The following is a 13,962-nucleotide window of genomic DNA, read 5'->3' on the forward strand; positions in this document are numbered from 1 at the left end:
ACTGGGAGAAAAGAGAGTTGAAACGCCATAAAGAACTTGGTGGAGGATCATAGGCAAGACGTAATTTTATAATGGATGCAAAACTGATACCCGGAAGTGTTCGAAGAGTCTCATGTTAAAATCTAGACTTAAATAAATCGTAAATACGATAAGAAAGAGGATATTAAAATTGTTGGATGATAGTTTCTGGCTGATGAGAATCAGTGTCTGTTTTCTCGGTCGCGAAATGCTTACGATACGAAATCCTTTTGGAGATGGACGGATTCCGTTTGCCTGAACTGAATGCTACCCTTGGGAAAAAGTAACTGACCAAGACAAATCGATACGAATGCAACAAAAGAGGTTCTACTGGAATTGGATCACCTAATCAACTCCCCTTGCCTACCTTTGATAAATTATATCAACACAAAGACTCAAGTTCTTCAAACTTCTTTCCAAAGTCACTCAATTATTAATAATGTTTTTATCGCCAATTTTATAGGACAATTGTAAGAGAAAATTAAATTTATTAATTAATTAGTCTGTTTCTCATCTCTCTAATCACAAAGATATGTATTTAGAATTATACATAGTTATAGTTTTAATTAGATTAAAAAAATAATACCGTAATAATATTTCCTCAAAAATTGAATTTCCATTTCTTTGTTATGATATATTTCATCGTGAAATTGAAATTTAAATCGAGTAACGTTAAATAAAATTCTACCAAATTCTAACATTTTTGCGATTTGACTCACCGTACTTGTACGTAAAAAAAAAGAAAAAAAAAAGATTAATTATCGACTATTATCAAACGCGTTGGCACATGTCGTACAAGTCGCTACAACATCTTTTATACGAGAATGTTCCCACGCACCCCATCAGGGAGAAAAATGCAAGTTCTCCGTCGGCTGTTTCTCTTCAACGCGTGGGGTCATGACAATTCCCTGGCCTTACATTTTTCCTTGTAAATCCGACGTGAGTCGCTTCGCGAGGCTGAGGTTTTATTAGAATGGTATACGTACCATTCGAGACAACTCGGCGAGTATTTTTCGAAAGACGAAAGAAAACTGAAGAACAAACAGCGGTGCTAACCAGGAAGATGAGAATTTGGAGAATTAGAAAATTTAGAAGAAGTTGTTTTTCTTCGTACTATGCCAATCACAGTTACAAGTTTAATAATTCTATTGGGAAAAAAGAAACTGATCTCCTCAGCACTTCCATCTACAAGAGAAACCACTCACACAAAATTATGCACCCCCTAAAAAGCATTTAGAATTATTATTATTTTAAGTTACCGAGGTGCTTAGCTCAGGAGTACTGAGCTTTCGCTATCGTGTCCCTATCGTCCCAATTATTCCTCCGAGGTGATCGCGAAAACGTGTAACTTTTGTTCGAAATATTCCCGAATATCGTCGATAGTTCCAGAGATATTCAAGGGCTAGGATTTAAATGGGATGACCTGTACAGCCTTGACTGGACCGCTTTGCCTATATTTCCTCCACATTTTACTCGGTGGCTGTGTTTGAAAGGCTTTCACGGTTAAGCTCCCATCCGGAACGAGACCCGTGCACACACGCCACAGAAAGAAAGAAGCCGAGGAAGAACTTTATGCATAAATTATTTCTGAAAACAATACAGCCAGTCAATTACGAATTGAACGTACGGCGGTCGCAGTCGGGAAATCGTTTTAATCCACCCTAGCTTAACTAGTTTCACGCGAAATGAGGAAAACGGAGGGGAGGGGCGGGGGGATTTCTTTCTTCAAGCAAAGAAAACTACGACTGAACAGGCGAGTAAATCGAGATGAAATTTTTTACCGTTCGTTCGAGTCATAATTTTCCGTTTCAAAGGTATGCAAACGTTGATACAAATGAGTGGTACATCCTAACAGAGAAATATTAATTAATGTACTATTACTGAGTCTGATTGCTATGGTCATGGAAATTATAGCTGCATAAGAAATCATCTGAAACGTTATAAAATGCAATAGAGCCATAAAGATAAATTTTGCTATCATCCACACTGTATTATGTATTTATGATTCCATTCTTGTTCGTTTGTTTTTTCTCTAATTATAGAGTAAAAAATATTCTAAAAATGTACAACTTGCTTATGTTACATTTTCAAACAATAATGATAAATTCCAACCTCTTCAGGGTGAACTATTTTGTTAAAAACTAGGAACAATCCAAACAGATATTTATCGTGACCATGTCACGCGTTAAATGGTCATCTGTTTCGTTTGTTTCAGAAGAGTCGAGGCCAGCGCCGACAACTCCGACTCGTTCAGCAATCAAAGGTAATTGCCAAAATTCCAGGTAATTCCCTAGAGACACATTTTCCTATCGTTGATATCGAGGTACTAAAGGAAAACAGATTCGGAGCTTTACGATAGAAAGGATTCATTTAATCGGAAAATTGAAACTCTTCTCCTCGGAGCAGCTTCATTTCACCTCGTGACGTCCGAGAAAAGTTTCTCGTGGTGATATCACACGTTAACGAACCCTGTTACTACCACCGAAGAAATACGCACTAACACAGCTGTTAAACAGACGAATCCACGCGATGATAGGGTTTGTTGCATCGTAAAACTTCCATGCGGATCACAGGGGTAGCGCCAACCGCTGCTTTCATCGTTGAGAACATCCGTTCTTAAATATTTGTATTCGCGACCCCCTTTCGCGGGACAATGGTAATTAACGACCCTTAGTTTTGCAAAAACAGCGAGGAAATTTGGATAAACTTGTAAAAAATAACCAAACACCAACAAATGCTATCTACATACTCGTCACAATATGTCTATTTGCGTTATCGATTGTTTCGTACTTATTATTATTAGTTTACTTTTATTTCTTTAGAATTTATAGAAGATTCGATAGTTGTAATAGGGATCTTGACTCCCTTATAATTTCCGACACCTAAATTATACGCAATTAATTGTCACCTTATAAACTTCGTGTATGAAAAATAATGAGTGAATTTTATTTATAAGGGTGCAAAGTCGCATAACTTGACTATAACACCCGATGTACGAGTCTTACATTTATCTTTCAGATTCATTTAATTTTTGCTTTACATTACTTTGCATAATTCTCTGTCATCCTCATTAGAGATGCTAGAAGTCTATTGGGACTCGCTGGTCATTTTATACCTCGGGTACTACGGGGTTGCTAAACTCGTACTGTAGCTACAATTGTAGTAGTCTCACTCTCCCAATACAACAAACGATTACGTGTATTTAATACATTTAATATATTTAAATAGGTTGGATATATATTTAAGATCTGGTTCACAAACGCATAACATGAAATCCATTCTCAAATATTCACTATACAATCAAACGCAGCTACAGCCCCTGAGGGCGTAAGAAAAATAAGGCTCTTCTCTTTTACTGCAATATGACACCGATATTAAATTTTCAAACTAAAACTCCACTATTTATTAAATTCCTGACCAAAACTTGTTAAGGTAATTCATAGTTTAAGAGGCTCTGGGTTAAAAAAGTGGTTCGAAAATCGTTTCAGAGAGGGAAACAGCCTTCGTGTATTAATTGCGATATAAGCCCCGTGAAATGAAGAGCCCGACATTCGCGTCGAATAATTTATAACAAACAGGAGAGGCGAGTAATCGTCGGAGTCTCGGGCACCTCACAATACACGGAAAACCGGAACACAAGGATTTATAGTGAAACGAAAATTAGAGCTCTCGCAAGTGTTTACCGATACTTGAATGCTATATCAGGTACTGCGTCGTTCGTAATTATTTGAACGTTATTCTTCGTTTAAATTCAGGAAAATTGTCTAGCATTGCTTGACACAGGTTTGTAGTTGAAAGACTATCGATTTTTACGGTAGTTCCAGTGGTTCGAGAACATGAATTATTTAAGGGGCACAACACTGTGATAGGTTTAAAAAGGGAGGTATAGATATTCGGAGAATATTTATAAAGAAATTAAGCGATGAATTGGTTTCGAGCTTTCGGTATGTTTCGTTGCACGTATAAATAAACGAAAACCGGTTTTATAATGTTAACAACAGTTAACAGTTTCGTGGTAACAGCTAGCGATTATAAAGATGTTTCAAATGTCGAAACAACGTTAGTGTTATGCCCCTTTAATTACAGTCAAAGAAATTAGATCCAAAATGAGCTAATGTAACAATTTAAAATAATTTGATTTTTGTTTCCCGGCCCGATGACCAAAAATTGCTCTCCCATAATCGCATCAATCCAATTCTGGCTAAATGCGATCAATCGCGTGGATTAATGGACAGCCGTACGCAATATCTTTGCACGTGATGCAATATAAATAAATAAGTAAAAAAATAAATAAATAATTCATAATTCGCGTTTACTGGAATTATTATAAAGCTTCGCGTAATATTGCATGCATAATTACTATAATACGTGCTACTGTAAACATTTACCAGATATTATATTTAGGGGCATCCCCGAAACGCGTAATGCGAAATGGGGGAAGGATGGGACGAGGGAGAGTGAAATTCGTTGCGTCGAGGATTAACGAGAAAACGCGAGCGGAAATATCATTCGACGGGACGCGGAAGTTAAAGGGGGACGGCAAACGGGCTGGAAAAATGTTTGTGCTCGAACAGAAGGAATTGACGTCTCTGTACGTGCAATTATCTCGCGCAACGAACGTATCGATGCTCTCGCGAGCGCTTCAATCGATTGGCATTAATAAATAATACGCGCGATACCGTAAAAACGTATCCGTATTCATTTTAACCCAATATCCCCGCGGAATTATTAACTTGGTATACGCGGCGTCACTGATGAAAATTGGAACAAATAGGCTGATCGGCAAAAATTAACAACGATACACGTACCGACGCTTTCCAGTCGCTGCGTCGCTGTGTTTTCCATTCTGTCGAACCGGAGCGAATTACGACGCGATAAAGTTCAAACAAACGGCCATTTCATCGAAATGGAACGAATTACAACACGACAAAAATCAAACGGCAGAGTAACTGTGAAGTACGCGCGGCCAAACACTAAACGTAACAGGTCGTTGAAGGAAATTTGAATAACAATCGACTGCTCTACAATTGAACGAATCGGTAGTCAACTGGTTTTACAATTTACCGAACAACGCGAAATGAGCTCGTGTACAGACTGCGGCGGAAAGGTAGAACGTTCTGCTGTTATATTTTGATCGCAATTTTGAAAACTAAGATATTTTTATTATGGTATTATTATTTAATTTCAGTATCTATCCATAGACACTTATGGAATGTATTATTGGTTGCCTAATAAATAAACACGATCGATAGAAATTGTTTGGTGAAGCCATATTCCAGATGAAGGTAATTTGAAATTATGGCGTGTGTAGCATATTTTTATTATAAAAGACGAGAATAGGTCATTGTAGCTAGGTATTTTACATTGACACACCTTTTAGGATTTTTAATTCCAGTATCTATTTATAAAAAATCTATTGAATATGTTGTTGGACGTCTAATAAACAGAAAGTTGTTTAATCGTCATATTTAAAATGAAGGTAATATAAAAATGTGACGAGTGCGGTCTTTTTGTCGTGAACTCTAATATGAACTTTGCTCCTCTTTTGTTTTTGTTTCAATCTGCGAGCACACGGTAAACGGCCACGTTTTTTCTGCTCCGCAGGGTATACAAGAAATCGTCAGCGAACAACAAGCTCACACTCTATTTAGCGAGCAGAGACTTGATAGTCAGCGAGTCGAGGATCGACAAATTGCAGGGCGTACTATTGGTTGACCCTGACTACTTGCAAGACAAAAAGGTAAGTTTCTCGTCGACCACGCTTGACTTTCGATTTCCCTTCGAGGTTGATGGAACACAGTACAGATTCTGTCTCTGTTCTGTTTTATTTACTACAACATTTTTTTAATCTATCCTTTTTCTTTTTAATACAGAGTAACTCTTTGTTCGCCATAAACCAGAAACATTTTAATTACCGTGGTTTTACTCGGCTTACTTTTGTATGGACTTTGTCCGCATTATTAATATAAATATATTTTTCCGGTTCTTTTATTTATTACAAACCAGCTGTGCCGCACGGTTTCACCCGCGTCGAATACTATTCTTACTCTATTGACTCATCTCGTCGCGGTATACGTCAGCCATGCCGAACAAAGAAAAACAAAAAAAGAAAAACATCTACGCTGCACCTGACGACACTGTATATGCATATAGTATATTTGGGCAGCATACGCCGATATAGTAGCCAAGCAACGCTTTTCTTCCCACACAATTTATAAATTTTTAATTTTCAAATTGAAAAAATTTAAAAAATCGGTTCAGTAGTTCCGGGGATTACTCTGTTTAAGCAGACAGACAGACGAGAATTTTGCAAAAGCGTGTTTGGGTTTTAGCAAGGTGGGAAAAGCTATATATGAGTTCAAAAAAACCATTACTTCGAAATCACAGACAGACCTTTTTCTATTTCAGATCAGACCCTATCCTTTTTCCTTCCCTCAACTTAATCATTTCCGTTTTTAATTCAAAATTTTACATAGCTTATCTCATACAACTTTGAAAGTGGCTAAGTACGTGTAATTATTATTCCGTTACCCGAACGAATAGAATTTACGACAAAGAACTCTTTTTATTCCTCGGATTGGCTCGCTAACAAGCTCATTCATCCTGCACAAAGACACCAAACTTAATTCCGTTTGCGGATTTCCGACGACACGCTCTCGACAAAACTAATCGAAGTTACTTCCGAAGTACGTCGCGAATTTAGGGGAGAGAGGATGCGCGAACAATTCCTTCCATTATTCGATTAATTGAACGGCCATTCTAACACGTTTTTATGCAATTCCATTCCTATAACTTAAACCACAATCTTTATTCAACGAATAACGGCCGTTTATATCTGATTTACCTTGAATGGATATTATCATCGAGCCGACGGATAATTTCCAGGAAAATTTAACAGAGAGTCTACGGGAAAACGGCTCCCAACGCTAACGAACGCGAGTGCAATTATTCTGCCCCTGTGTTTACTAATTAGCCGGCCGTGGGCGTGTTACAGGTGTACGGCCAAATTACGTTGACTTTTCGCTACGGAAGAGAGGACGAGGAGGTAATGGGATTGAAATTCTGCAACGAGGCGGTTATGTGTTTGGCGCAATTGTATCCGCCGTTCTCCGGAACTGATCAGGAGACGACGCTGCTTCAGGTATGCAAGCGTAATTAACAGTCCATACGAGGAACATACACACGACGCACGCGCGGCGTTATTCGAGACGGTTACCCGTATTTTTCATCATAGATTTCGAAATTTTTATCGTGTACCTGCGTTCAACAATTTTTATCGTTTATTCGATGATACGAATTCCATTGGAGAATGAATTATTCTTTAGAATTAATCCTGTTTTTCAGTGCACGTTTGTAGGGGAGAAATTAATTGATTTTCAGAAATTCAACTAAGAAATTTGCCTCGAAGTTATTGATCGCTAATCTGTTAATAAATTGGTAGTATATAACATAAGAAAAGAAGAAGAAAAAACAGCAGATATGTAGAGCATTAAAATATATCTCGCATCTTAAACATTTAACATGTTATTTATGCTAGAAAATAATTTTACAGAAAATACCTTCCACTCAAAATAATATATACATAGTACTGTTCTATCCGAAAGTATTTAATTTTCCAAATTTCGTTTAACACGGGCCAGCAACTTCGGGACAATTTTGGTGGGAGATTGAATTACACGGCAACAGTTTCTTTTACGGAAATCAAACACGGGAACTGCTGCAAACACGGGAACTGCTGTAAACTCGGTAAATCTTGTTCGAGGGCATGACGCGCGCAGCGATCGATGAAAATTTAATAAAGACATCGACCGGGTAGGGGTCGCGTACTCATCCAATAACAGTGCAAGAATTGTTTTCCTAACGCGGCGTTAAATTCTGGAAAATTGAAAACAGAATTCCATGTTCCCCCTGCAAGATGAATTTCTATGACGAAGCACGTACAGATGAGTGCCAGACTTTCTCGATAAATGTCCTCCTATCCACCATCTCCCCTCGATCAGCAAATAGCAAAATCGCGTCCTTCGCGTCTTTTGCTCCCATTTCACGAATAATAAAACCTTCGTCGCGAAGAGGAAAAAAAATCTGAAATACAGTGAGTGACACGAATATACCAATCCCTCTCCAAATTTGGAATATTCCGAGTTTTAGGATTTGCTTTAAACTTGGTCCTAATAATATCGATTCGTGGCTATTTTATAAATGTACAAACCCTCTACAAAATGTGTTTTTATTTATATTACTTCTGTTCAAACTGACGATTATGAAAGCAAGCCCAGAACTGAACATTTGTGAGCTCGACTATTTCTATTCGAAGCCTAAGTGATGAGAGACAATTTTGAGCCCAAAAGTCGAGTACTTCTCAGTCAATTGATTAAACTGTTCGGGGCCCGGGCATTATTGGGGGTGACGATGTGGAAGTGCAAGTTCGTAATCAATTAATGGAATAAGCCACTCGGCTTAGCAATCAATTTCGTGCTCCGGTAATTAGAAACTTACGCGCGCGATGCTGATTGCAAATTACATCAGCTGGGTTTGTTACCTCGAGCATGGAATTGGAAAAAGCATTGGAAGAGCACGCAGACCTAAGATACAACTCGAAAAATGTCAAAGCGCTGCTTTCATCGTTAATGATCGCTTGTAATATCTCACCGAACCCGCGTACATATTCTCTAATGGCGCCTTAATTGTATTTCCAACGAAGGAATTGCTAACAAAAATGAAAAAAGGTCACGGCTGAATTGTTTCTCCACTTTGCTGACTATTTATTTCTGAGCTTTCCTAACGGTTAGACGTCGCATACACGGTGTCGTAATGAATCGCCTAAGGGCTCACCATTTGGTACATATACTTTACAATGGGTTAACAAAAATTAAAAGTCAGGAGTAAATAGTTTCTCCTCTTTGTTAATTATTTATTTTTGATCATTCTTATCATTTAGGTGCTTCATGCATGGCGTCGTAATGTATTGTTTGAAGACTTTCCATTTGGTATGATATTTGTTTTATAACGTATATTGTCAATTTCATTACCATTGTCTCGAACCGGTAAAAACTTGTGAAACATAGAAAACCATTTCTATGGTTTCACGTTTTTTATATGAAATAAAATTTCACTGTACGTTTTCCTCAAACGAGTGCAGCCTCGTAATATGAAAAGTGTTCCGAGATTAAAAATGTTTAGAAAACGCTGTTCCATTGTCTCGCGGTGGTTTACGACTGTCATTCACTGTCGAGAAACGGACAGAAGCTACAATACCTCTCAGTCGTAACTAAAATCATAAATCCCAACGTCTGTTCATAACATTCGATCTAAACTTGTCCACGTGCGGTTGACAAAAACAATAAAAAACAAGACTCGTAGCGAGACAGTACTTATGGCGAACAGTAAAACCAGCTTTACGACCGAGATAGGAATCAAAGTGCGCGTTGCTCTTACCTAGATATTAATGTATGAAGCAGATAACTTGCTCGGTCACTTATTAGCCAGGTCACGTACACGGTGACTCGTAAAACTATTCGAACCGGTCTCGAACTGAGTGCTTAGAATAGTTCCAAGTGTCGATCAATCACCGCAAGGTGTTTTACGTTCGATAACAAAAGTAATGGAAAACGAACGTGGATCGTCCTTTCATTAGATAGATCAAAAGATAAAAATTTCTCTGTGATAATACGAACATGATTGGCTCCAAAGTGAACCTAAAATTTTAATTTCTTAAATTATCGCGTGGGAATGTTCTATGCATTTTTGTTTAGAAATTATTTATGGTAATATATTTCGATTTGTACGTTTCTAATATCAATTCTGTTGGCTTTAAATTCCGAATAATAGTAAGTACATGTTGGCTCGACGTGAAACTGCATTTGCTGGTTTGTTTTGGGAGGAGATACATAGGTACATCGTAATTACGCACGTCCGGTCTTCCTGAATTTACATACGTTGAGCTAATCTGTTTGTGGTACGCCGATATTTGTCACATTCCCTCTATTTGAATTTGCATACGTTGTTTTTTCCTTGTTTCAATTCCCATCGATATCCTCGCTTGTTCGTGCAAACCAAATCATGTAAACCCGTTCAATCTCGATGGCAACGCGTGTTTAAATTAATAACAATCACAACTTAGCCTGTCCCCTAATTAGTACCGATACATGTATGCGCAAGTGATACGTTTTCAATTTCAAACAAATACAATTTTGTTTACAACAATTTTCTCTAGCTTACGATTGCGTCTATTCCTTCGAACACCTAATCAATATCACTCTGTTTTTTGATAATGCTCATAGAATTGATTATTGGAAAACCATAAACTCGGCTGATCCTGTCTAGACCTTCTATAAAAATAAAAACTACCGAATACACAATTAAAAGAAAAATATGAATTTGATCAATCTCGAAGATGACTTGATAATCAAGTTGAAACACCCATAAACGGTCACAAAGCCTTCATTGTCTTAATTTAGTTTAATTCAAAGACACCCGAATACTTTCGCGAGCCTATCAGATCCGAGGCGAAATCGATGAGGAACTTGTGAGGTTGTTTCGACGACTGGCAGAAGGCAACCAAGCAAGGTGAGAGGGCGAGGTTAAAAGGAGCAGGATCTTGTAACTGGTCGAGATAAAGTGAGAGTCATTGTCTCGCATCGTCGAGCACAGAGGAGAGAAACGCCTTGTCTCGAAACTCGCATCGGCCAATACAGCTGCTAAAACTACAGAAACCCAACGCTCACGTCGTTGCTTCGTGTCGCGAATATGCCCAGCGTCTTCAATTATTGGGGAGGAAAAGAGTCTGGGAATATTTGTCGCTTGGTATAAAAGAAACTTGTCGTACGTTTATCCGAAATATGCTTGGTAACGCCTCGAATCCTCTGTCACCCATAGACTATCTAGTCGATGAGAATTTCTATCCATTTGTGGACAAGATGTTGTTTGTCGTGTTTGAATTATGAAACACCCCCTAAAGCAACGACATCGCCATATAAATAGATTAATACTTGTTTATAGAAAGTAACGAGTTAAATCTATCGATCCATTCCAAAGTATACGACCTCGTTTAAGAAAATTAATTTGGCCTTTGTACGTACTACAACAGACAAACTAAGAAATTAATAACGTTAAATTATAGCCTCCTCGAAACCATGCAGCATTCATCCGAACCAATTTCCGCTAAAGTTATTACTCGCAAAGTTATCGAAGTCGTTTCAGTTAAGTGCTTCAGCCTGTATATGCCGATATATTTCGTGGGAAGAGGATGACCCTAGTCGGTACGTGAAATTGACTTATCATGAATTCGGGCTTTGAATTGCAAAGCGTGCCGCGATGAGCGACGTATTTTGATGACGATGCAAACATAAAGAGACCGTTTAGCGACTCAAGATGAGTGGGATGATAAGATTGGAAGGTCAACTAACGAAAGCAAAGAATTTCATTGAAAATAAATCATTGTTTAGTCGTTGCAAGCTAATCGAAATATTTAATAAATTTCGATCCTTTCCAGAACAATCCATCTAGAATAAATTTTATAAGATATGTAAATAATGTTGAGAGAAAGACGAAATAACAAAAGGTCAGAACGGTACGAAATGTACGATGAAATTGCACTTTCTTACTCCACGGATATAATTAATAATATTGTTCGAAAAGATACGTGCTTCTACCTTTCAAACTAAAATATATTTTATTTGTGCCTTTCGATATTAATTCAGGTCCTTCGCAGGAACATTTCCATGCAATGTGAATTTAAAAAAAAAAAAAGAGTATAATATTGATTAATTAGTACACGACTCTTTCCGAAGCAATATACATACTTAATATACATGTATATTAAATATTTTGTTCAGCTCGAACAATGATCTATCGTCAAAGGAATTTTCCCAAAGCAATCGTTGACGCGCGATCCATTCTTTCCAAAGAACAAAATTCGTTACAGAACGAAATGAAAGAAACGGACCACGGAGAACGCTAATGTCGATGACAGCCATCAGGATTAGGTGGCGCGTATCAATTTCGTTTCCGTGGTAGGGTAATAACGCGCTCGACTCGTTACACCGGTCAGATAACCGTGGAAGGTTTAAACGAACAAGGCGTTAAGGGATCTGATAGATCGTTGATCCGCTCGGAAATGAACCGTTAAGCTTGTGGAGCACAGGGTGCGCGTTATGTAGGTCGTAAGCCTTGTAACTGATACGCGCGATGTCAGCGAACAACATGCATCGAACCGTTCGAGGGCCACCCTCTTCTGCTGCCTCTCGTTAAAGTACCCATATGGCGTTTTCCGAAAGATCAACCTCGCAGAACTTTTCCTATAATTTACCAGTAAAAACGTAACGTGACGAACATGTCCCCTGCTTGCTTTTTTTCAACTCGGAACATTCTCCAAAAGATTTGCTAAGGGGGAACACGTACTTATCATAGGCAAAATTCAAGAATTTTTTTTGTAACATTTAAATAGATATTGTAATGTGAAATAAAGCGAAGTTTTACAGTACAAGGGTTAAACTTGATACCCAAATACTCGTACTTAAGTACTCAAATATTGAAAAGGAATTCCTGAATTTTACGTCTACTAGAAACCAAGCACGTCTGGATCAAACCGCATTAAATCGCACTGTTTCTTAGTAACAAAGTTCCTTTCTGTTGTTACCATAATTTAACAATGAAAGTGCTCGTAGAGGTGTCTACTATAATAGCAATAAACTTCCACCTTCGGAATTTCTTTCAGTTCTCAGCGAGAATCTCGAGGTTTCAGCGATGCATCGAAACGCGGGAGATCAAATACACGTCCTTCGATTTCCAAACAAAACCACTCTCGGTATCGCGTTCATGCTTAATTCATCCGTCGAATAAATAATGCAATGCGCGGCGGCGTAGGTACCGTGAAATATCAGGAAAAGGGAGGCAGGAGGCTGATAAATAATTTCCACCCGGTGTCGGCCGACCTGACTGTAGGTCAAGGTCAATGTCAAGGCCGTGCCGCGCCCTGTCGTAACCACAGAGGAGATCCAAGATCTCGTTCGAAGCGGATAAAGCATGTTACTCGCTTCAGTCGCACGGAAATTCCTAGGGAGAATCTACCTCCGGAATGGCTTCGCCTTGACTTTACGATCCTTGACGCGAGAACGCCGACGAAGGATATTCGACTCCTCATTCGACGCGGAAACAACCGTGCAATTAAACAGCGCACCCCGCAAATTGCGGTACTGGCAACTGCACGGTGGATTCTTCTTGGAAAACGTAGAATAGAATTTATTTTTGAGAGGCTCCTTTACCTGAGAAAATCGGATGTGAAGATTGTTGGAGTACACCGAGTACATTTCGAGTGCCGAGTCTGACCATTCCTCGCTGTTTCTACTTGTTTTTGTCGATGCAAGTAAGTGTTGTCGTTTGCGGTGGAAATACCGATGGAAATGTACACAAGACTCGTAATTTGTCGCGCAAACAGCCAGAAAGTAGATTCTTTGTGGCAAAGTACGTGGAATATAAGTTTCTTTATGAGGCTACGAGGTTGAAAAAATTAGATTTTTAAAATCATCGAGGTACAGGTACGCGTACGAGTGCAGGGCTAGACTCGCGCCTGACCAGTGATAGTTTGCTTCTACTTGCGACGCTCGGGCGCTCTACCGTAAGTAGAAACAGTGCGCAAGCGGTCAGACGCGACATTCAAAATCATTTTTGTCTGAAGCAAAGGCACGTATGAAAAAATCATACACCACATGTTTTATTTATTTTCTCCTAATAAAATCACAGCGTAACTGCTAGTCTGGCCAGTATCCGTTTTAACATATTTCTATCGTGTTTAACGTATTTCTACATTAGCATAAAATGCAATAAAACTCCATTAAAAATATACGACTTGCAACTTCGATTTTCCAAAGCATAAATAGCTAGACTCAATTCACGAGTCGCGATGCAACAATTTCCATAAAAGCTAAGCTCGAACGAAGGCGATCG

At 38.5% G+C, this 13,962-nt stretch overlaps 2 protein-coding genes across 7 annotated transcripts in view; one reads left to right on the plus strand and one right to left on the minus strand.

Annotated features, from left to right (window-relative positions):
• LOC128881652 (14 kDa phosphohistidine phosphatase-like) overlaps window positions 1–13,962 on the minus strand; it is a 124,883-nt gene that overhangs the window by 40,200 nt on the left and 70,721 nt on the right. The gene's annotated exons all lie outside the window — the stretch shown is intronic.
• The window catches only part of LOC128881644 (arrestin homolog), a 53,449-nt gene that overhangs the window by 21,120 nt on the left and 18,367 nt on the right, over window positions 1–13,962 (plus strand). For 5 of the 6 annotated variants that reach the window (XM_054132914.1, XM_054132913.1, XM_054132917.1 and 2 more), the window contains exons 4-6: window positions 2,234–2,281; window positions 5,623–5,758; window positions 7,013–7,159. In XM_054132914.1, coding sequence (XP_053988889.1) covers window positions 2,234–2,281; window positions 5,623–5,758; window positions 7,013–7,159 — 331 coding nt within the window. The remainder of the gene's footprint in view (window positions 1–2,233; window positions 2,282–5,622; window positions 5,759–7,012; window positions 7,160–13,962) is intronic. The other variant, XM_054132918.1, reaches the window with a different exon arrangement.

This window comes from Hylaeus volcanicus, chromosome 8 (genome assembly GCF_026283585.1).
Source record: "Hylaeus volcanicus isolate JK05 chromosome 8, UHH_iyHylVolc1.0_haploid, whole genome shotgun sequence".
NCBI lineage: Eukaryota > Metazoa > Arthropoda > Insecta > Hymenoptera > Colletidae > Hylaeus > Hylaeus volcanicus.